General features: G+C 41.4%; 1 protein-coding gene across 6 annotated transcripts in view; it reads right to left on the bottom strand.

Annotated features, from left to right (window-relative positions):
- The window catches only part of NIN (ninein), a 113,204-nt gene that overhangs the window by 37,612 nt on the left and 53,212 nt on the right, over window positions 1-22,380 (bottom strand). For all 6 annotated transcript variants that reach the window (XR_013960410.1, XM_080664620.1, XM_080664621.1 and 3 more), the window contains exons 7-15: window positions 15,374-15,564; window positions 11,166-11,312; window positions 10,139-10,306; window positions 9,498-9,634; window positions 9,058-9,198; window positions 8,644-8,818; window positions 5,968-6,078; window positions 5,493-5,582; window positions 2,742-2,880 (exon numbers count right to left, since the gene is read on the bottom strand). Coding sequence is in view for 5 of the 6 variants with exons in the window: in XM_080664620.1 (XP_080520746.1) it covers window positions 2,742-2,880; window positions 5,493-5,582; window positions 5,968-6,078; window positions 8,644-8,818; window positions 9,058-9,198; window positions 9,498-9,634; window positions 10,139-10,306; window positions 11,166-11,312; window positions 15,374-15,564 (1,299 nt within the window). In the remaining variant the exon portion in view is untranslated. The remainder of the gene's footprint in view (window positions 1-2,741; window positions 2,881-5,492; window positions 5,583-5,967; window positions 6,079-8,643; window positions 8,819-9,057; window positions 9,199-9,497; window positions 9,635-10,138; window positions 10,307-11,165; window positions 11,313-15,373; window positions 15,565-22,380) is intronic.

Here is a 22,380-nt window from a genome sequence, read left to right as displayed (position 1 = left end):
CAACCAGCCTTCTATCCATCCAACAAATACTTAGTAACAAATTAGGTAGGGACAGAGGTCCAAGATAGTGGCAGAGTAGATGGAAGGTACATGGACCTCCTCCCAGGACTAAAATGGAATTAAAATTAAAATATAGAACAATCAACCTGAATAAAAGCGAAGACTATTTGAACAGAAGTCTTATAACCAAGGGTTTACACTGGTAGTAAGGGCGGAAACATGAAAGGCCTGGCCCTGTTCCCAAGGGCTGCAGCTGAGAATCTGGTGGGATATCTCAGCTGCAAAGGTTCCCCCTGAGGAGCATGGGGTCTCAGCCCCATGCTGGGCTCCCCATCCAAGAGCACCTGAGCCAGCAAGAGGCATCCACATAACATCTGGCTGTGAAAAGCAGGAGGGATTCTGTCCACCAGGGAGAGACAGGAGTCTGCTACTAGGGACACAGGTGCCCTCCTAAAGGGACAACACACAAAATTTCGTTTGCAGCCACTCAACCTGGGCTCAGGTGGAGGGAGGGCAGAGCATACTAAAATCATGTGAGGATAGATGGGGGTTTCTGGTTCTGGGGAAAGAGATGATGGAAGAGTTGCCAGGATTCCTGTACTGAGTCACTTTTCCACAATGCCATCTTTCCACTTTTCCATCTTTCTTGGGTGGAGCATGCCACTCCATACAAAGAGAGAATCTTAAAAGCAGCAAGAGAAAGACAGTTATCTACAAGGAAGCTCCCATAAGACTGTCAGGTTATTTCTCAACAGAAACATTTCAGGCCACAGGGCATTGTCATGAAATATTCAAAGCGATGAAAAGCAAGGACCTACAACCAAGACTATTTTACCCAGCAAAGCTATCATTTAAAATTGAAGGAGAAATAGTTTCCCACACAAGAAAAGGCTAAAGGAGTTCATTACCACCAAACCAGTATTTCAAGAAATGTTAAAGGGTCTTCATTGTTAAGAAGAAGAACAACAGAGGAACATAGTTATAATGAATAAAATTAAAATGACAATACATATGTACCTATCAATATTCACTTTAAATGTAAATGGCTTAAATGTTCCAATCAAAAGATATAGGGCAGCTGAATGGATAAGAAAACAAGACCCATATATATGCTGTCTATAAGAGACCCACCTCAGAATGAAAGATATACACAGACTAAAAGTAAAAGAATGGAAAAGATATTTCATGCAAATGGAAATGCAAAAAAAGCTGGGATAGCAATACAGATTTTAAAAACAAAGGCTATAATAAAAAACAGAGAAGGACAAATAGGGCGTAGATTGGGAACACAGATATAGGAAGTCTGGGGGAAATTTTCTCAACTCAACTGTATGAGTTCACCTCTGCAGTGGCCCAGGATGATGACGAAGAGGGACGTTGAAATGTAAAGTGTTAAGTTGGGGGCTGAGCTAGTACACAGACAAAATGATTATAGCTAATCTTATGTAGAAATCTTTTAAGGCAGGGGACTCAAAAGTGTTTTTCAGCCCTAGCCAGTTTGGATCCCCAGTTTGATTCTGATCAAGGGCTTGGTTGCAGGCTCCAGGCCCAGTCAGTATGCATGCAGAAGGCATCCAATCGATATGTTTTTCTCTCTCTCTGTCTCTCCCCCTGCCTTCCACTTGCTCTAAAAATCAATGAAAAATTCTCGGGTGAGGATTAACAACAACAACAAAAAAATGTTTTTCATGTGAGTGTACACAGGCAGATGGGAGAAAGGGCATAAATCTTGCATCTAGAATTGACAGTCTTGCTTTGAGCTGTTTTGCTTCATACGTCATGGCATATCCTCAACTGGTGAGTGATAGTGCAAGTTACGTACCCATGAGAACCCCAACACTTGGTCACCTATGGAAAAGACCAGAAAAGCTTCTGAAATGTATCATATTATCAGTTGGGCTCCATCCTTACACTACAGTAAAGCTACAGATTGAGAATCAGAAGAAAGGTCTTAAGGCTTCTTTTTGTCTCTTCCCCCATCCCTTATTTATTCTAGAATAAATAGGTGAGGAGAATAACTCTTACAAGGACCTGTACTCCTGTAACAACTATTAGTGGGCAAAAGTATTTATAACAGGAGAGTGTATCATGAGCCCTTTAGGCAATTCCAACTCAACACACTGGGAGAAAGAGGCAGAAGATCAGGAAGGAGGAAAAGAGTTGATAATAAATAGAGGAAGGCTTCCTAGCCTCGCCACTCAAAATCTTCCTCAAAGGCACAGACAACCATCACATTTATTTTATTTGTTGTTTTGCAGAGGCAATACAGACATTTAGCACAGCCAGCATAAGAAAACCAAATTCTGTGGTCTCTGGCGTCCCCGCCAACCCTCCCCTCCCCCCATGCAAAAAAAAAAAAAAAATCATCGTCATACCAGTTATTCACTCTTTTAGAAAGGGAGAATTCAGCAATAGTTCAGTGTCTGAATTCTAATACTCCCAAGGCTTGGATTCTCAGACTTGTAGCCAGTTTCTTTTTTTAAACAAAGCAAATATCTTTGTGGTTTGATTTTCCCATTCCTTGGTTGTTGCATATCAAAATTAGATAGAAATATTCTCATAGAGACTTCAAGAATGAATGAAAACACAGACCACAAGTGAAACAGCTCAAGAAAATAGTACTGCCAAAGTCTTTTTCTGTTGTTATTGTTGCCAAAGTTTGTCTATTCTACATTCAACCATGGTTCTAAAAGGAAAGTCAAAGGCAGAGGCACTGAAAAGATGGTGTCTGAATGGCTTACCCTGGTCAGGCTCAAGACAACCACTGTTAACACCAAGTTCTTCTGACAGTGTGTCCTTCAAGGGAAGTCTGAAAACTTTGCCTTGTGTACGATATTCTTCCAGCTCAGACTGGAGTTCATCCACTTGGTCTTGTAATACCTGGAGTTTAAAAACCAACATGAGTATTGGATGTGACACCAAGCAACAAAAGAAAGAACAGATAAATTGGACATCACCAGAATAAAAACCTTTTGTGCTTCAAAGGATACCATCAAGAAAATTAAAAAAGGCCATAACCGGTTTGGCTCAGTGGATAGAGCGTCAGCCTGCGGACTGAAGGGTCCCGGGTTCGATTCTGGTCAAGGGCATGTACCTTGGTTGCAGGCACATCCCCAGTGGGAGGTGTGCAGGAGGCAGCTGATCGATGTTTCTCTCCCATCGATGTTTCTAACTCTCTATCCTTCTCCCTTCCCCTCTGTAAAAAATCAATAAAATATATTAAAAAAAAAAAAAAAGAAAAAAAAGAAAATAAAAAAGGAAAAAAAACCCTAGAGAATGGGAGAAAAGTTTTTGCAAATTACATAAGGGACTTGCAACTTGAATATATAAAGAACTATTAAAACTCAACACTAAAAAGACAAATAACTCATTTAATTATTAGGCAAAGGATCTAAATAGATATTTATCTAAAGAGGATATACCAATAAGCAAATGAAAAGACACTCAACATCATTAGCCATCAGGGAAATGCAAATCAAACCCACAGTGAGATACTGCTTCAGAGCTGCTAGAATGGCTATAATAAAAGAAGGCATACAATAGAAACTACTGGCCAGGTTGTAGAGATGGAACTCTCATACTGGTGGAAATGTAAAATGGTGCAAACCCATTGGAAAAAGTTTGGCACTCCCTGAAAAAGTTAAACATACAGTCATCGTATGACCCAGCAATTCCATTCCTCAGTATATACCCAAGAGAAATGAAAGCATATATCCACACAAAAACTTGCACACAAGCATTCACATCAGCATTATACACAATCTTCAAAACAATCCAAATGTTCATCAACTAATGAATCTATACTAATAAAAGGGTAATATGCTAATTAGACCAGACATCTTCTGGATGTGTCCTTCTGAACAAAGCCACGGTGGTGGGGGGCCGAGGCAGAGGCAGTTAAGGGTGATCAGGCCAGCAGGGGAGGGCAGTTAGGGGGCGATCAGGCTGGCAGGGGAGGGAAGTTAGGGGGTGAACAGGCCAGTAGGTGAGGGCAGTTAGGGGCGATTAGGCTGGCAGGGGAGCAGTTAGGGGTGGTCAGGCAGGCAGGCAAGCAGTTAGGAGTCAGTGGTCCCAGATTGGAGAGGGTGCAGGCCGGGCTGAGGGACCCTCCTCCCTCCCCCATGACCTCCCATGCACGAATTTCGTGCACCAGGCCTCTAGTGGATAAATAAAATCTGGTACAGTCATATAATGGAATATTATTTAGCAACTGAAAGAAATGAAGTACTGATACATGCTACAACATGGGTGGACCTTGAAAACATTATGCTAAATGAAGCAAGCCAGATACAAAGGACCATGTATTGTATAATTCCATTTATATGCAATGTAAAGAACAGGCAAATCTATAGAGACAGAAAGTAGGTGATTAGTTGCCAGGACTGGGGTCATGAGAGAAAGTATAATAAAGTGGAGTAAGAGTTTCTTTTTGTGTGATGAAATGTTCTAAAATGTATTATGGTAATGGGTTGCACAATTCTGTGACTATGCTAAAAAACAGTGATTTGTACCCCTCAAATGGGTGAACTGTATAGTTACGAAAAGCTTTCAAGAAAATAGAGAAGTGGATGGATTTGGGGAATTTTTGGAGGTAGTACTGACAGATTGTACTGATGACATAATTCACTTTAAAGACATATAAAAACACCTCTACTTGATTAGAGCCAACAGCCACACTTAATTGTAAAAGTAGCATGAATGTTTCATTTCTTTATTTAAGATGTGCATATATATTTCCTGAGAAGGCAGACTATGAGCAACCTCAGAAGGAGGTGATGTTCTCCTCATTTCTCTGACTGTTCATCTATAGCAGTCAGAACTTAGTTATGCTTACCTTGTTAGAATAAAGAAGTCTTTGTGATTTAGGAAAAACAATTCAAATAACTAAGCTAAAAAATCCAATATTTCTATTATTTATATAAGGATTTTTTTTTTGTCTCTTCCAGTAAGAATTTGTAATTATTTACTAGCTAAAGATTTGTGTGGTTTCTGCTTCATTTGCATTTTGTAAATAAAATAAGGAATCTAATCAGAAAAAAAACCCACGGAACAAAAGCAAACTACATCAGATTAGGTCTGTAATGATGAATCAGGAAAGGCTAATTTTGGAATAAGCACATCAACATAACCGCATATTCCTCTATTTGGAATAAACCATATTTTCCTCTAAGCACTGGTAATTTCCGACCTAGATAAAGCAGACTTAAATGCAGTGTGCAAGATTCCCTAATATTTCAAGATACTAAATAATAATATTAACAGCTAGCATTTGGGTTAAGTGCTTACCATGTCCCAGGCTCTGTTCTAAGCACCTTCCATTCAGTTACTCATTGAATCGTCACAACAACCCCATTATTTTTACCTCCTACATATGAGGCATCGATGCTCCCACAGGGTAAGTGGTTTGCTCATGGTCACACAGCTAGGAAACGGTCAAGCGGGATTGGAACCCAGGCACGCCTCCACTTGCTAAGTCCTCTCTAGTCACTCACCCTGCACTGCTGCTCATATTCATTTCTCATCTGTGTCAGCCTCTCTTCTTGCAGGAAGAATTCAGCACTGCTGGGATCAAGGTCACCAAACTAGAAAAGGAAAAGGAGAAAGCTGTCATTTTCCCAGTGTCCTTCTTCGACCTATGACATTCCAAAGGTCCCAGAGTCTGGTGTTCACCCAGTCTCTTGAGTATGAAAGGAATGTGACATTTAAGTAGGAACACCACCAACTGGATGATGGGAAGAACATTCTAGAGGGATGTGTTCAGCTAATCCAGGGATCATTTCTCAGTGCCATGCAATGGTTTCCTCACATCCAACCTCTGAAATGAAATCTCTGCAAAGAGTGACTGCTTCCCTTAGCCACCTACATCCTTCCCTAATAGACATTTTCTTGGTGACATTGCTCCTGCTCTTTTGTGTAAACAACACTTAGGTAGCTGGGTATCAGGAAGTCACATTTAAACAGATTTACCTTTTCTGCCAACACATTTTCCAAATTTCGTTGAAGTCTGTTTGTCAGATTCTCATACTCTGCCAACTTCTCAGCATTTTCCAGCAGCTCATTTTCTAATCGACTGTTTTCCTGAAGAAATTTGGGGAAATTAAATAGGCACAGATTGAAAAATAAGAAAACTGTTGTACCATTTTATAGGAGGCACACAAATCAGTGCTCTGGATTGAGAATTTGTTCATTTTCAAAGTTTCAGATTAGACAAAAGTAAATATTTAAAAAATGGATGTTTATCTTATAATCTAAAAGCCTGCCTTCTTTTTTGTTTTTGATCCTACAGTACTGTGCTGTCCAATAGGGAGCCACTGGCAGTCACGTGTGGACACTGAGCACCTGAAACACGCACAGCACCAACTGAGGCATGCTGGAAGTGTAAAACACTCCCCCGATGCCTAAGAGTTGGCACAAGAATATAAAATTGCTCAATAATTTTTGTATACTGATTCCATCAAAATGATAATGTTTAGAGACACTACTAGATTAAAGAAAATGATTTAAAATTAATTTCACCTGTTCCCTTTAACCTTTTAATGCAGCTATTTGAAAATTTGAAATCACATGTATGGCTTGCATTATCTTTCTTCTGGACAGCATTGCAGTAGAAAATTTAATGACATGAAAGACATTCTCAACATATTATCAAATGAGGGAAAACTGGTTCAGCTAACAGCAAAAGAGAAGTCAGAAAAACTATAAAAAGTAGAATAACCCTGAATTTTTATTTTGTGATAGAGTTTGGTTTACAATTTTATTATGGTTTAAAGATATAAAAGCTATACACATATAGGTTTTTCATATAGGTATATGTTTAAATTATTATAATAAAATAATACATAAAATGAAGTCCACAAAGGGTGGGGTTTTTCTGTATATATAATACTTGTTAGAGAGATTTCCACCCACAGTTGTTAATATATATATATATATATATATATATATATATATATATATAATCACACAGACACGCCATTCAACCTATTTTCTATTCCAATGTTAAAGCTGATTGGAAGAACAGTATTTTCAAAGTACATTTTGCCAAAAGCATATAGAGCCAATATATGTTAACACATTCATGTTCACACCCTCTCACAGCAATATGGAGTAAAAGAGAACATGTTTGAAGCATTTAAAAAATACACCATTTCCCCCAAAATGCCAATTCTACAACTCTAACCCTTCAAAGTATGTCTAGATTTAGATGTCACCAATGAGCAGCAATCTCCAGGTATTGGGCCTGAGGGGGTGCTCTGGCCACTGCAGAATCAGATTCTGTTACTGACAACAGGGAATGCAGTCTGGATGTGGGAAGGGAGTCAGATACGAATACAATGACCTATGATGGATCAGAAAATTGCCTTATTTCTGGCAAGAACAAAGTGAGTGAAATGGAAATGAAAAAGTAATTTGGCCTGCAGTGTTGGAGAAAGCAGTGAAGGAGCATAAAAGCCCATTGAGGAACTGAGAGAGCTGATGGCAGGTGCAATGGGGTTGGGGGCATGACACCAGGGAGAGGCGGGGTGATTGCTGGTAGTTCCTGAGGCTAGAGAGGTATGGCAAGCCCCAAATAGGGGCCTCCAGGGCTACCACACTGCACCCTTACAAAGCGTGAAAGGGTGATTGAACGTGTTCTTTAGTAAGGCAACTCTGGTGGCCATACGGAGGTCAGACAGACAGAAGGAAGGCTGCACATTAAGTCCATGAGAAATCAGGATGAATTCTGAACCTATTCAGAGCCTGTGGAAATGGAGAGGAAGTGGGTAAATCTGAGAGGCATTGCAGAGCATCAATACTTAAAGACTGATGAGTGAGGATAACTGAGGACTTGAGCTTCTGTGACATAGCACATGGCGATGATGCAGACCAGGGAGAAAATTCAACAGAGGAAATAGTTTGATGGTTAGGGAGCGAGAATCAGCTCCGTTTTTGATGTGTGGAGTTTGGGAACCTTTCATAACCTCAACAGTAGTGAATATTCCATATGTACCAATTAACCTTCCAGACACCTTATGTGAAGCGTCTCATTTAATCCCCATTTCAATGCCTCGGGGTAGGTATAACGATGTGCCCATTTTCCACATTAGGAAGCAGGTTTGGGTAACTTGTTCATGGCTTTCCAGTAAGTAGTGGTATCTGGATTGGAACCTGAGTCCAGGCCCCCCTCCCTGCTTACCTCTAGACTACACTGTACCATAGTATCTGGAGTCAGAGTCCAGTAAAGAGAAGGACCACTTCCTCTACAAGGTGTGGGAAAGCAGAGTAGGATGTGTGAGGGAAAAGGCACATTTGGAAGCACAAAAGCAAAGCTGGTGGGCTCTGCGTGGCAGGAGACAAGTCCATTTGCTAAGAGGAAGGAGTGAGGGGAGGGCAGGGAAGGGAGAGGGCATTAACCTGGCCAAACAGCCCTGAGGACGCAGTGCAGCTTCAGGGGGGAGAGAAGAACCAGAATCAGCTCTTGACAAACCAGAAGCCTGGATACCCCTGAAATGGAGATCCCAGCGGGGCTCTGCTGTATCTGGGTCATGGCCCAGCAGGGTAAACGTACGGGAAACCCTGCCTGAGCCCTGGGCAGACTGGCCCTCTTACACAGCTGCGGTTTTCCCAGGAGGACACAGACCACAGAACTAACAGGAAGATTACCTTTAAAGAGAGGGCAAGGCGGTCCCGGATGTAGTTCTCTTCTGTTTTTGCCTTTTCAATTTCCTGCTCAAGTTCCAAACGCTGCTTGCCCACCTGTTGCATGATCTGCTCCCTCTCCTTTCGGAGTTCATTCTTTAAGGCTGCTATGCGTTCCTTGTACTCTTCATCCAGTTTCCTGGGAGGAGGAAAGACCAGCAAGCTGCCATCAGATCCCTCAGAGATCCCTATGTGGATCTACCAACAATGGAAAGAGTCGAGCAACTTGAGAAAGTATCTAGTGTATCCTGCTTTCCATTAGGCTTAGCAAGACCTCATTCACTCCAGCCAGGTGTGGCCAAGCAGGCAGGCCGGCTGAGCCCCACCGCCCTGGGCCAGGGTGCTGGATAAGGAGGGATCTGGCCCTACCAGGCGCACCTGAGGTTGTACTCATTCCGTCGCTCTATGGCCGCGTGATGATCGTCCACCTCTGAGGCCATTAGAGACTTGAGCTTCTCGGCTTTGTCCAGATCTAACCGTAGCTTCTCTTTTTCTCTGACCACTTGATCAACACGCTCCCTAGAACCAGAAATAAACTGAGTTAAAGGGAAACTGTTTCTAAGTAACAAGCAGACCCAAAAATGCTGTCATCTGGCTTGCTTCAATACAAACACAAAACCAAGACAAACAAACACCTTCCACAACAAGGACATTCCATAGCTCCCTTCAAAAACCTGCATGATATACGCCCTTCCTCATTTTTACAGCAGAGATGATAGCAGATTAGCCACATCTGCATATGGAAAAAATTGTATGTCACAGGCATCTCAATGACTTTTGCTGGACAAGTAGAAAAGGAAATGAATGAAACAACTCACAGCAAATGCCGGATCTCAGCTTTGAAGCTGGCCAGAGCCGCCTGGTGGATGCTGTTCTTGGTGACCAAAAGTTCATTTTCAAGAGCCAGTGTCAACTCTGTCAAGTTGACGTTTCCATCAAGGCTAAAATCCAAGGCCTGGAAATCAGAAGAAGTTCAGGAGAATCACAAGTTCTATCCTCTGGAAGCAGACAGTGAAGGTTAACAAACCCAGAGAGCTAAATGTATAGTCTAGAAGATGGATGATTACATTTCTTTAGTGACTGCTAAGGAACAACCTTTAGTCCGGAACATAACTAGCTCTCTTTAAGGAAACCATAACATGGTTATTTACATGTTTTTAAAGAAAATGCTATCTGGCACTTTAAATAAACACAATGGTATAATTCTAATCCTTACCAACCAGAGATTAGTTAAGAGCATTTCTCTTATCAATAATTTAGGGGTTAAAAACATAGAAAGTAGTTAGCAACAGACTCCTGGTTAAAGGGGGTAGAAAAAGTTACCTCTTATCTTTGAGGTCTTGTGAATAGAAGTATCATTAAGGAGATATCAAATAATCAAATCACAGTTTCAAAAAACACCTGGAATTTTTCAACCGTTTCCCCATTTGTCATTTTTCTCCCATTTTTGCTGCCACACCTTCAGGATCTCCTGGCTGTTCTCAATGCCCTCTTCCTGCCAGGTGTCAAGTATTCTCTCCACGGATGTGTAGCCCATCCCATCATCCAGGCAGGAGAAGACCCGAAAGCCAGTGGTACTCGTCATCACCAATGGGGTTGTAGTACGTCGTCCACTCTCATCAAAAGACTGGAGAAAGAAAGAGACTTCAGCGAGCTCAGGCATTTCAGCAAGGTGTTGGTGAAGACCAGAACTGGTCAGTCCTGACCACAAGAGCAGAAGGTGTGAGTCATGCAGCCCCTCTGATCTCCTTTTCCCAAGTGAGCCAAGGATGCAAAGCTAATCAAAAACAAGGAACTCTGGCAGAGAGTTCCTTGCTACAGATGAGATGTGTCTCTACTTAGCACCAGGTTTCTCCTTCAGTTAACATTAAGGGGCACAACCAGTGGTCATCCCACTCTGTAATTTATGGTCATTTTGCAAACCTAATTTTTCCTTCTCAATGGCTTATTCTTTCTTTCTTTTTTAAATTTCTTTATTGATTAAGGTATTACATATGTGTCCTCATCCCCCCATTACCTTCCCCCCCCCCCCCCCGCACTCATGCTGGCTTATTCTTTCTTATTCTTCTTTGCCTCACTCCTTCTCCTTAGTATTTTTCTTCAAACAATCAGTTAAATCACTAAAAATTATTCACATGAGTTTAACTTCTACTTATAAAGAAACCACTTCCACCTGGCCGGCGTGGCTCAGTAGTTGAGTGTTGACCTATGACCTACACAATGGTCAGCAAACTGCGGCTCTCGAGCCACATGCGGCTCGCGAGCCGAGGTTTGCCACTCTGTTGACTAATGAGTTTGCCGACCACTGACCTAGGAGGTCATGGTTCGATTCCCAGTCAAGGCACATAGCCCAGGTTGCGGGCTCGATCCCCAATAGGGGCGCGCAGGAGGCAGCCAATCAATGATTCTCTCACTCCCTCTCCCTTCCCCACTCAAATCAATAAAAATATATATTAAAAAGAAATCACTTCCCATTTATTTCTTACCTGCATGGAGAGATGCCTTTTCAACTGTCTATATGGAGTAGATGCTGACGGTGTAAGGGATTTCCCATTTTTGAACAAGCCGTAGAAAAAATCTTCTACACTCATTGTACCATCGGGATCAAGATTACGGAAGACTTCCTCAAGCACCTAGAAAAAGTAACCAAATGTTTTAAATATTTCACTCAAAATAACACAAGGCCCAAAGTACACTACTGGCCAATAGGAATTGGCACCAATGTTGATCCCAGGACTCCAGAAATATAACATGTCCCTTTATTTTGGTTTCACTAAATTTACTTTCCTTTCTAGTAATATGTCCTTCTACCTCACACAAACTAAACGGAAGTCCATTTCAACATCTTCATAATCTTTACACAAGTTAGCAATTACTGTTTTCTCTTTTACTCACACTTTTAGAGAAGGTACCCCCCTTTTTTTTTTTTAAATTTCAGAAAGGAAAGGAGAGGGAGAGATAGAAACATCAATGATGAGAATCACTGATTGGCTGCCTCCTGCACCCCAACCCCCTACTGGGGATTGAGCCCGCAACCTGGGCATGTGCCAGACCCAGAATCAAACCATGACCTCCTTTTTCACAGGTTGATGCTCAACCACTGAGCAATGGCAGCCAGGTGAGCAGGTAATCTTTAATGTTACTACACATCATTCTCACAAATTAAAAAATTACTTAAAAGATATAGCTTCCTAGTGTTGTAATAGTAAAAGTTAGTTGGACATTGAGTCATTGTACTGTGGTTACTCTATCTAATATTGTACGTATATTAAATTTTTGAAACTGGTATGTTAGAATTTGGTCTAGGGCAGATAGCAATGGCCTAAAAACTTAGATCTGAAACCCATGACTTGGGATTTAGAATGTTACTTGGAACGATACTGCGTGTTTTGTGTTTTTATTTGTCTTAATGCTTTAGCATGGGAGAAATGAAGATTGGAGAAGAAGGATTTTGTGTTTGTGCAATAGAAGGATTCTAAGAGGTGTAAAGAGAAGGGAATTTTTCTGCCCATTTTGCAACCTCTGACAGTAATCAAGTGGTCCTCATCATATAATGGGGGGAGAGGACATTGGACTACAGTCTCTCTGACAGGCTTGCCTCGGAGATGGTTTGTTTCCCAGCTCAACAGAGGAAAGGAAAGGAGAATAAAGCAGATGAATCGCTGAAACACAAAACTGGGAGGGGAGGTAAAGACCTCTTCCTCCTCCTGGCAGTTGGATTCCTCTTTTCTATAGGAACATGCCTCCAGGGAATAAAGAGGAGATCGAAGGAGGATCTTATTAAATGTGGTCTCTGATACAGTGAATGTGGGGGTGGGGCCTGAGATTCTGCAATTCTAACAAGCTCCCTGGTGATGCCCACGTTGCTAAGTAATAAACAGAATAAACATCAAATTTACTGCATTAGAGCCTACGATTAATTGTGTCCACTCTAACAAAGGCCTCTTTGTAACACGTCCTTCAATTTACAATATTTATTTCCTAAGTCTGGACTATAACTAGGATTCCTGTCATCTCAGAATTGTTGATTTTATTCTTCTTGTAATTGCTTGAGGCATTTCTTTCATGTCAAATGCTTTCCCCCCCCAATTCCTATCCAATAGGAAACATCTGTCTCTATTTCTATTTATATACCACTTCCTCTGGAGAGGACTCTAAAACAAGAAAACCATTCTTAAGAGTGGAAATCTTTGGCAGAAGCAATAGCTCCAAATAGAGAATTGTGTGATGAAACTCAAAGGTATTTGGGTCAAGATTCTATGTTTGCTAAGATCCCTTAGCTTCTCAGTCTCCTTCTTATCAACCAAAAGTACACTTTCTGAGAGGACTAGGCCTTCCGGACCATCAAACCAGAAGTCACAGTAAAATCCAGCTGCAGTTAACTGGAGTTAACAAGCATATTGTGGCTCTAACCTTAGACCCACACTGCTTAACTCTGTGACCCTGGCCAAATCCACGTATAGCTTCCAGATTGCCTAAACACCCATCACCTGATCCATTCAAAGTGAGCCCTGCCAGTTACTGTGCATGGGGCAGTAGCAAATGGTGAGTCAAAAGGATGTGGATTCAGAAGAGGGTGGATGAGCAGGGTTGGGCTGAAAAGAATACAAGTCAACTGAACAACTGGGGCACCCCCTGCAGCCTGTGCGGGAGCCAAACCTAGACCCCTGAGGACATTCTTAATCCCCAGGCTATACCCGACAGCTCTTTGGATGGTTGATTTCCCAATGTGTGAGTAGCAAAATAATGCACTAGAATAGGGACCATGAATCCCAAATACCCACGGAGACCAGAAGGTGATATATGAGGCAGGATGGTCCTGAGACGTTAGCAAGTATGCCCTTTAAAGCAGTGAACTGAACCCACAAGGGCATGCCCTGCCCAAAGGCCCGCGGCACTTCCTGCTGCCAGCAAATGGAGCCAAATCTAACCTTTAGAAAAACTTCCTGATTTAAAAAAGGGCAGCAAAAAAGTTCAATTTCTAAACATTGCGCAGGCCAAATAAAATAGCCTTTGGGCCATGTTTGGCAGCGAGGGCGACAGTTTGCCATCCCTGCCCTATAGATGTCCTTGCTTCTGGAAGGCAGAGTCCACGTTCCAGCCATAAGCCAGTGCCTCCGTCCCTCCTCGTGGTAACAGCAAGCGGCAGTGATCTCACTCTTTATCTATGAAATGAGGAATAACTAAACCTAAAATTGCTTTCGGTTGTAAAATTCTAGGATTCCAAATCGTATGTTGATGAGATCATCTTGAACTTTCAGGTCCTCTGTGGTAAGGAAAAGCTATACTCAGTAAGCAATCCTCTCCTCAGCCTCCGATGAGAGGAAAATAACGGAATGGGTTGCTTCTTGCACTAGGTTCTGGAAACTCCACCACAAAAGATCAACTGCCCGCAAGTGGCTGCAGTTTGTTCCAAGAGTTGTTCTTAGATAAATAATCCATGCTTGTGCAATTATTTCTTGGCAAAAACAACCTAAGATTGTACATACTGCACTGGTTTATAATTTAGGAGGATGCATTTAATTTTATGACTCAACAGCCACCACTGAAAAATAAATCATTAAAAAGGTAGTCAAACAGCACATAATGGTCACATACACAAGGTAGAAGGGAAAAAGAACTCCGCAAGCCAGGCTGCTTGGGAGCTTTGATGATAAATCTCTTTCTGGTTTAGGAAATGCTACTGATCCCTGAGCAAACAGACAGCAAGGCTTCAAATATTATTATAATCAAAGATTCCCAAAGCTACAACTGAGCCCTAACCTCTAAGGCCCTCCAATCCCTTTTTTCAGCTCTTTGAAAGACATATCTTGGAATTATTTATATTCTTATGTTTCAAAATGATTACTGTGCCCAGTCCTGCCTGTTCTCTTCTTAAATGCAAAGCTCAGGAAATGCAAAGCTCACAATTTTACTAAACAGGAGTTTGGGGCGCTCCTTCAGACTCTCCTGTGTATCTTCAAAACCACCAAGCGACCCTTTTCCACTCTTCATGACTAGAATAGTATCATGGCTCCGAGCTGGTCTTCTAACCAGATGCTCTCTTTACTCCAATACGCCCACCGAAAGATGCGCAGACCACCCTCAGCAAGTCAGTTTTTCCTATATGGTAGTCTGCTGCAGCACCCAGGCTGGTATTGGGATCGCTCCAAAAACCTAATCTCATCAGCCTGGCCTTCAAATTATTTCCCCAAATCCAATCTGCCCGCTTAGTCCTTCCTCTACACCTTCCCCAGTTCACACCCATGAATGCCATGTCTACAAAGATAGGGTGTTCCCAAAATGTATACATACACTTTAAATAATTATAAAGGCAGAGTTTATTAAAATACATTCCATTTTCAGAATTGAGCTACCGGCTGTTAAAGTGTGTAGACATTTTTTGGGGACACCCTGTATATCTGACATGATGGCTGTACTGAGCTAGTACCTGACTATAATATACAGTATGGGGCAAAGTGAGGGGCACGGAATATGGGCTTAGTAGATGTCAGCTATTGTCCGTTTTTCTTTTCTACAACACAGCATGAGCTCCTCAAGGACAGAATCTTCGTGGCTGACTTCCCAGAAAAAAAGAGAAGGAAGTGTCTGTAACATACTGCAGGAAGCCAAAACATGGCTGTTCCCAGCCTGTGGGCAGCTGAGCTTCTATGGTGATTACTATTCATGAATAAATATGTGAGGCATGGCTCACCTCTCCATCAACATTCTGCAAACCATACTGCTCACAGATGGAGACCAGCTTCTTTCGGTTCAAGTGACCATCGCGGGTAATCCCCAAATCTTCACAAACCTCCTGCAGTTTCTCTTCTATCCAGTCTTGGGGAGGGGCAGACCCACTTTGGGAGGCATTCAAATCATCTGGGTTCCAAAATCTTAGCTGGCCTGAAATAAAAGCATACATTGTGTTGTCTCCAGAGGGATTACAAAGAGAGAGACCTATTCTCAAAGAAAAAAAAATAGTGCTTTTTTGAAAGTAAAAATGATAAAAAAAAAAAAGACTATGAATGCTGATTCCATTTTGATTTAATTCTGAAGTTCAAATGCAATGGAACCACTGGTTCTCAGGCTGCACCTAGGGCAGTGGTCGGCAAACTCATTAGTCAACAGAGCCAAATATCAACAGTACAACGACTGAAATTTCTTTTGAGAGCCAAATTTTTTAAACTTAAGCTTCTTCTAACGCCACTTCTTCAAAATAGACTCGCCCAGGCCGTGGTATTTTGTGGAAGAGCCACACTCAAGGGGCCAAAGAGCCGCATGTGGCTCGCGAGCCGCAGTTTGCCGACCACTGACCTCGGGCAATCAGGCACTTTTTTATTTTGTTCACTGGCAGTCATACCGGTGGAAGAAGTATCTCTTGCAGCCATGCCAAAGATCTAGTCCTATTTCAGTACAACGGAAAACATGTAGAGCCTCAGGCTTTGGTGACAGCGGGAGAGAAGGCTGGGTGAGAGGCATTCCACAGAGCTTTATCCACCCAACTCAACTAGGGCTACCATTATCTCCACTCTCTTTCTAGTCTAAGCACTAGAAAGTCTAGTCTGGCACTGGTTTTACTGAGAAGAAAATAATTTCATAATAAATGTCATGAAACAATCATGTCTCAAGATTAGTTTGTTCCAAAATCTTTACACCTATGAATATTTTGACTGGCAAAACAGCCCAATTCCAAAGAATAAAAGGTTGTGAGCTGCAAGTTATTAATTATCTATATATTAAGGGTAAGTTCTATGTAAAGACTTAAGGATAAAATTACTTATTTAAATATCAAAATTTATTTTCTATTAAAAGTTCTCACTTCTAGTTACATTTTCGACTTACCCATTTATTAGAGAGTCTTTAAAGTCATTACGTAAACATGAGCTAATCACTGGCACAATTTTGTGTGCCTGGAAGAACTTGGAGGGTTGAGAAGAGCATTTAGTGTTATTCATCGAAGAGATTAAGCCCATGACTGCTGTGTGTTTCCAGGCTGGAGACCTGGAGAACACGCTGTAATTGCACTTAAGTACAGATAACCTGCCAGGGTAGTCTGCGCAGCCGGCTGAGGTTCTGTCAGCTGAGCCACAGTGCCATCTGCTGGCCGGAAGATCAAAGTGTTTTGATGGTTCTTTTTTTAAAAATTGAATTTATTGGGGTGACATTGTGCTTAATAAAACCATACATGTTTCAAGTGATGTTTCTTAAATACATCTAAACCTTGTCAAGAGATAGGTCACTATTTAATTCAGGACGGCTCACAGATTAATTTCGAAGTCTATATAAGACAGTAATTAACCGGAGGAGAATAATGGCGGCGGAATAGACAGACGTGTTCCGAGCCTTGTCCCGGAGCAGAAAGAAAGAACAGCTGAGGGTCGCACAAGGAGTGTTTGTTGGCCGGTTGGGAGACAGCTGAATTCCAGAAGGAGGTGGGGGACTGCTGAACGGGGTTCCCCTGACCTGGCAGCAAGAACTGCGGCTGGGTCCCCTCCCGGAGCTGCGGGCTTGGACGCGGAGTCTGCGCCATCTTGATCCGGAAAGTGGAGCTTATCTGAAGCCTGAGAATCCACAACTGCGGCACCCCAGGAACAGCTGCGAGCCCCAGAACAACGCTCCCCAACTGGCGCAAGCACACGGGTTCAGAGAAGCTCTACACTCCACCACGGAAAGGTCAGATTTCGCCTGGGATAAGGTGAGGTCTCTGGTCCCGGCGGGAGAGAGGAACGCGCGTTTTGCGGGAGCTGGAGGACCAGGGAAGTCTGTGCCTAGAAAAATCCGTGGCTGTAGGGGCTGGCGTGATCTGCGACTGTGGAAAGGGGTCCTCAGAGCTGCTAAGAGAAGGGCACTCTAAAAAGCAACCCATTTTGATCTGAAGTGCAGGGACACCCTAAGAATTTCAGGCAGTCCAGACTTACGCGCAGCCCGTGCGCTCCCTGGGTGCCTGGGCTCACTCGCAGTCCCGGAGTTCGCACACTTGGGCTTTTTTCCTCTTCAAATCCTTGCTTCTGATTACTAAGCCCAATACATAGGATCACCCAGTTGGGGACACCCTGGGAGACTGCAGGGGAAGGTTGTTTTTCTGGAACCTGGGGATCGGAGCGGGGAGTGACCATCAGAGAGTCAGCTCTGAGGCAGACCACTCCCACAGGCCCGAGTGCCACAGGGAAAGAAGGCTCTAACACTCCCTAGAGAGGCCATAGATAGACCCGGAAGTCAATCCAGAAACACTGCCACCCAGGGGCTGAATCACAAATTGACTCTTGTGTAATCAAAAATAAAGGAATACGAGAAATTAAGACACACCGCCTGCTTAAAATCAGGACTGGCTTACAACACCGAAGAGCAGTGGATCGCAGGGAACTGCAATACTGTCTGGACTGAGAAACAGGCGTGCCAAACAGAAAAACAGAGGAAGTGAATGACCTTCACTACTCCACATTTTATTTTTACCTTTTATTTTTTTATTTTTTTATTTTTTTTTAATTTTCATTTTTTGCATCTTTTAATCAAGAAACTTTTTTTTCTTTTTTCATCACTTGATTTTACCTTTTTAATGATTACATTTTTATTTTCAATCCGTATTATTACTACTGCTATTTTATCTTTTTTTTTTTTTTTTAAAGTGTCATTTTATTTTCTCTTCATTTTATTTTGGGATTAGGGTTCTACATTCTATTTTTTATCTTTCCTTTAGCATCGTTTTACTCTATCTCAACTCTACCTTTAGGCCATCACTCTCTTCCTAACCTCCCCCTTTTCAGTGTCCTGTTTGTCTTACTCTTTTACTGCTTTAGATTTTCCCTATTCTTTCTGTTTACCCCTTGTTAAAATTTCACCCTACTTACATATCTAATCTCCAATCCCCTGCTCCAAGTCCACATACACCTCTCCCTTCGCTGTCTGAGTTATCCATAAACTTGTCCTTATCTCTGTCCTTTTGTTGTTGTTTGCTTGAATGTAGATTATATCCAATTTTTATGCTTTTTTTGTGAGATTGTTTTGCTTATTCTTCTTTTGTTTATTCTTTTGTTTGTTTTGTGCTTCAGCTTAACCTTGCCTCACTCCATATTAGTTGGTGTTGTAGTTTGTACTAATCCCCAGGCACTTGTTGCTGGCATTTGCTGGGATTAGTGATTGTTCTATTGGAGTTTTATCCCCAATATATATATAGTCTGTTCCCCTTTCTCTCTTAGTCAATTTCTTGTCTCTTACTTTTTTTTTTCTCTTTACTTTCCCTTTTCCCAATTTCATTTTCACACTCCTTTTTTCTTTTTTTCTTTCTTTCTTTCTTTTTTCCTCTTCTTCTTTCTCTCCTATCACCTAATTTGCCTTTCTCTGGTGGTCACCTTTATTGGAGGTTATTAATATCGTGAATACATTCCTGTTCAGTGCCTTGTGAGTTGTACCTGGTAGTGCTGTATTTTGTGCCTTTAAATCAACCCAGGAGAGAGAGAACTACATAACCAGACACCCAGAGAAGAGAGACCATGGGGAGACAAAGAAGCAGCCCGCATATGAAAGAAAAGCAGGCATCACCAGAAAAGGAAGTAAACGAAATGGAGGCAAGCAACCTTCCAGAAAAAGAATTCAGAGAAATGGTCATAAGGTGGCTGAAAAGAATGGAAGACAAATTCGACAATATGAGCAAGAACCAAGAGGAAATGAAGAAGAACCAAGAAGAAATGAAAAATGACATCGCTGCTGTAAAGAACTCAATAGAAAGCATCAAGAGTAGACTAGAAGAAGCAGAGGACCGCATCAGTGAGCTAGAAGACAAGATGGAAAAAAATACCCAAGAAAAGCAACTTCTAGAAAAAAAAATTAAAAGGCAGGAGGAGAGTCTAAGGGAACTTTGGGACAACACGAAACAAAACAACATCCGCATAATAGGGGTTCCAGAAGGAAAGGAAGCTGAGCAAGGAATAGAAAACCTCTTTGAAGAAATAATGACAGAAAATTTCCCAGATATAGGGAAGAAAAAACCCACACAAATCCAAGAAGCTCACAGAGTCCCAAGCAAAATGAACCCCAAAAGACCGACGCCAAGGCACATTATAATTAAATTGGCAAACACCAACGACAAAGTAAGAATCTTAAAAGCAGCAAGAGAGAGACAGAAAGTTACATACAAAGGAACCCCCATCAGACTAGCAACTGATTTCTCAACAGAAACTCATCAGGCCAGAAGGGAATGGAATGAAATATACAAAGTCATGCAAAGGAAGGGGCTGAATCCAAGAATACTGTACCCAGCAAGGCTGTCAATCAAAATTGAAGGTGAAATCAGGAGCTTCACAGACAAAAAAGGACTAAGGGAATTTATTACCACCAAACCAGCAATGCAAGAAATGCTAAAGGGTCTACTGTAAAAAAAAAAAAAAAAAAGAAAGAAAGAAAGAAAGAAACAGGAAGCGAAGAAGTAACACAGGGGTAAAGAATAGGAATGGCGACAAATAAGTACCTATCAATAATAACTTTAAATGTAAATGGATTAAATGCCCCAATCAAAAGACATAGGGTAACAGATTGGATAAGAAAACACGACCCATATATCTGCTGTCTACAAGAAACCCACCTCAGAAAAAAAGACGCACACAGACTGAGGGTGAAGGGATGGAAAAAGGTTTTCCAGGCAAATGGAACTGAAAAAAAAGCTGGGGTAGCAATACTTATTTCTGACAAATTAGATCTCAAACTGAAGGACATAACAAGAGATAAGGAAGGCCATTTCATAATACTAAAGGGAGCAATCCAACAAGAAGAAATAACTCTGGTAAACATATATGCACCCAATACAGGAGCACCCAAATACATAAAAAAACTCCTGGAGGATATCAAGGGAGAGATTGACAGCAATACAATCATAGTAGGAGACTTTAATACCCCACTATCACCATTGGACAAATCCTCTAAACAAAACATCAGCAAAGAAACATCAATCCTAAATGACTCACTAGACCAGATGGAATTAATTGACATCTTCAGAACATTTCACCCCAAAGCCACAGAATATACATTCTTCTCAAGCGCACATGGGTCATTTTCAAAGATAGACCATATGTTGGGACATAGGCAAAGTCTCTTCAAATTCAAGAAGATAGAAATCATATCAAGCATCTTCTCAGACCACAGTGGCATAAAACTGGAAATCAACTACAATAAAAACAACCCAAAGAAATCAAACACATGGAGACTAAACAGCATGCTATTAAACCATGACTGGGTTACCAGAGAGATCAAAGAAGAAATAAAAAACATCATGACAACAAATGACAATGAAAACACTACAATCCAAAATCTATGGGACACAGCGAAAGCAGTCTTGAGAGGGAAGTTCATAGCTCTACAAGCCTACGGCAAAAAACAAGAAACAGGGCTAATAAATTACCTAACCCAACAACTCAAAGAGTTAGAAAAAGAGCAACAAGAAAAGCCCAGTGTAAGCAGAAGGAAGGAAATAATAAAGATCAGAGCACAGATAAACGACATAGAGACCAAAGAAACAATACAAAAGATCAACAAAACCAAGAGCTGGTTCTTTGAAAGGATAAACAAGATTGATGAACCTCTAGCCAGGCTCACCAAGAAGCAAAGGGAGAGGACCCAAATAAACAAGATCAGAAATGAAAGAGGTGAAATAACAACAGATCCCGCCGAAATACAAAGGATTGTTAAAAAATACTACGAACAACTCTATTCCAACAAACTGGACAACCTGGAGGAAATGGACATATTCCTAGAAAAATATAACCTTCCAAAACTCAATCAGGAAGAATCTAAACAGCTCAACATGCCAGTAACTATGGAAGAAATTGAAGCAGTCATCAAAGAGCTTCCGGCAAACAAAAGCCCGGGGCCAGATGGCTTCACAGGAGAGTTCTACCAAACATTCAAGGAAGAACTAAAACCTATCCTCCTCAGACTATTCCAAAAAATTCAAGAGGAAGGAACACTTCCAAGCTCCTTCTATGAAGCCAGCATCACCCTAATACCAAAACCAGATAAAGATAACACAATGAAAGAGAATTACAGGCCAATATCCCTCATGAATGTAGATGCCAAAATCCTCAACAAAATTCTAGCAAATAGGATCCAGCAGTACATCAGAAAGATCATACACCATGACCAAGTAGGGTTTATCCCAGGAATGCAAGGATGGTTCAATATCCGCAAATCAATAAATGTGATACATCACATAAACAAATTGAGAGATAAAAATCACATAGTCATATCAATTGATGCAGAAAAAGCATTTGACAAAATCCAACACCCTTTCTTGATAAAAACTCTCAACAAGGTGGGAATAGAAGGATCATACCTCAACATCATAAAAGCTATATATGATAAACCCACAGCTAACATCATACTCAATGGGCAAAAACTAAAACCATTTCCCCTAAGAACAGGAACAAGACAGGGATGCCCACTCTCACCACTCCTGTTTGACATAGTACTGGAAGTATTAGCCACTGCAATTAGACAAGAAGAAGAAATAAAAGGCATCCAAATTGGAAAAGAAGAAGTAAAGCTGTCCTTATTTGCAGATGACATGATATTGTACATAAAAAACCCGAAAGACTCCATCAAAAAACTAACAGACTTAATAAATGAATTCGGCAATGTAGCAGGATACAAAATTAACACCAAGAAATCTATGGCATTTCTATACACCAACAATGAACTTACAGAAAGAGAGACTAAAAAAGCAATCCCATT

The sequence above is a fragment of the Plecotus auritus genome (genome assembly GCF_963455305.1).
Source record: "Plecotus auritus genome assembly, chromosome: 1".
Lineage (NCBI taxonomy): Eukaryota > Metazoa > Chordata > Mammalia > Chiroptera > Vespertilionidae > Plecotus > Plecotus auritus.
The sequence above is the reverse complement of the archived record's forward strand: the minus strand, read 5'-3'. Positions and strand labels throughout refer to the sequence as shown.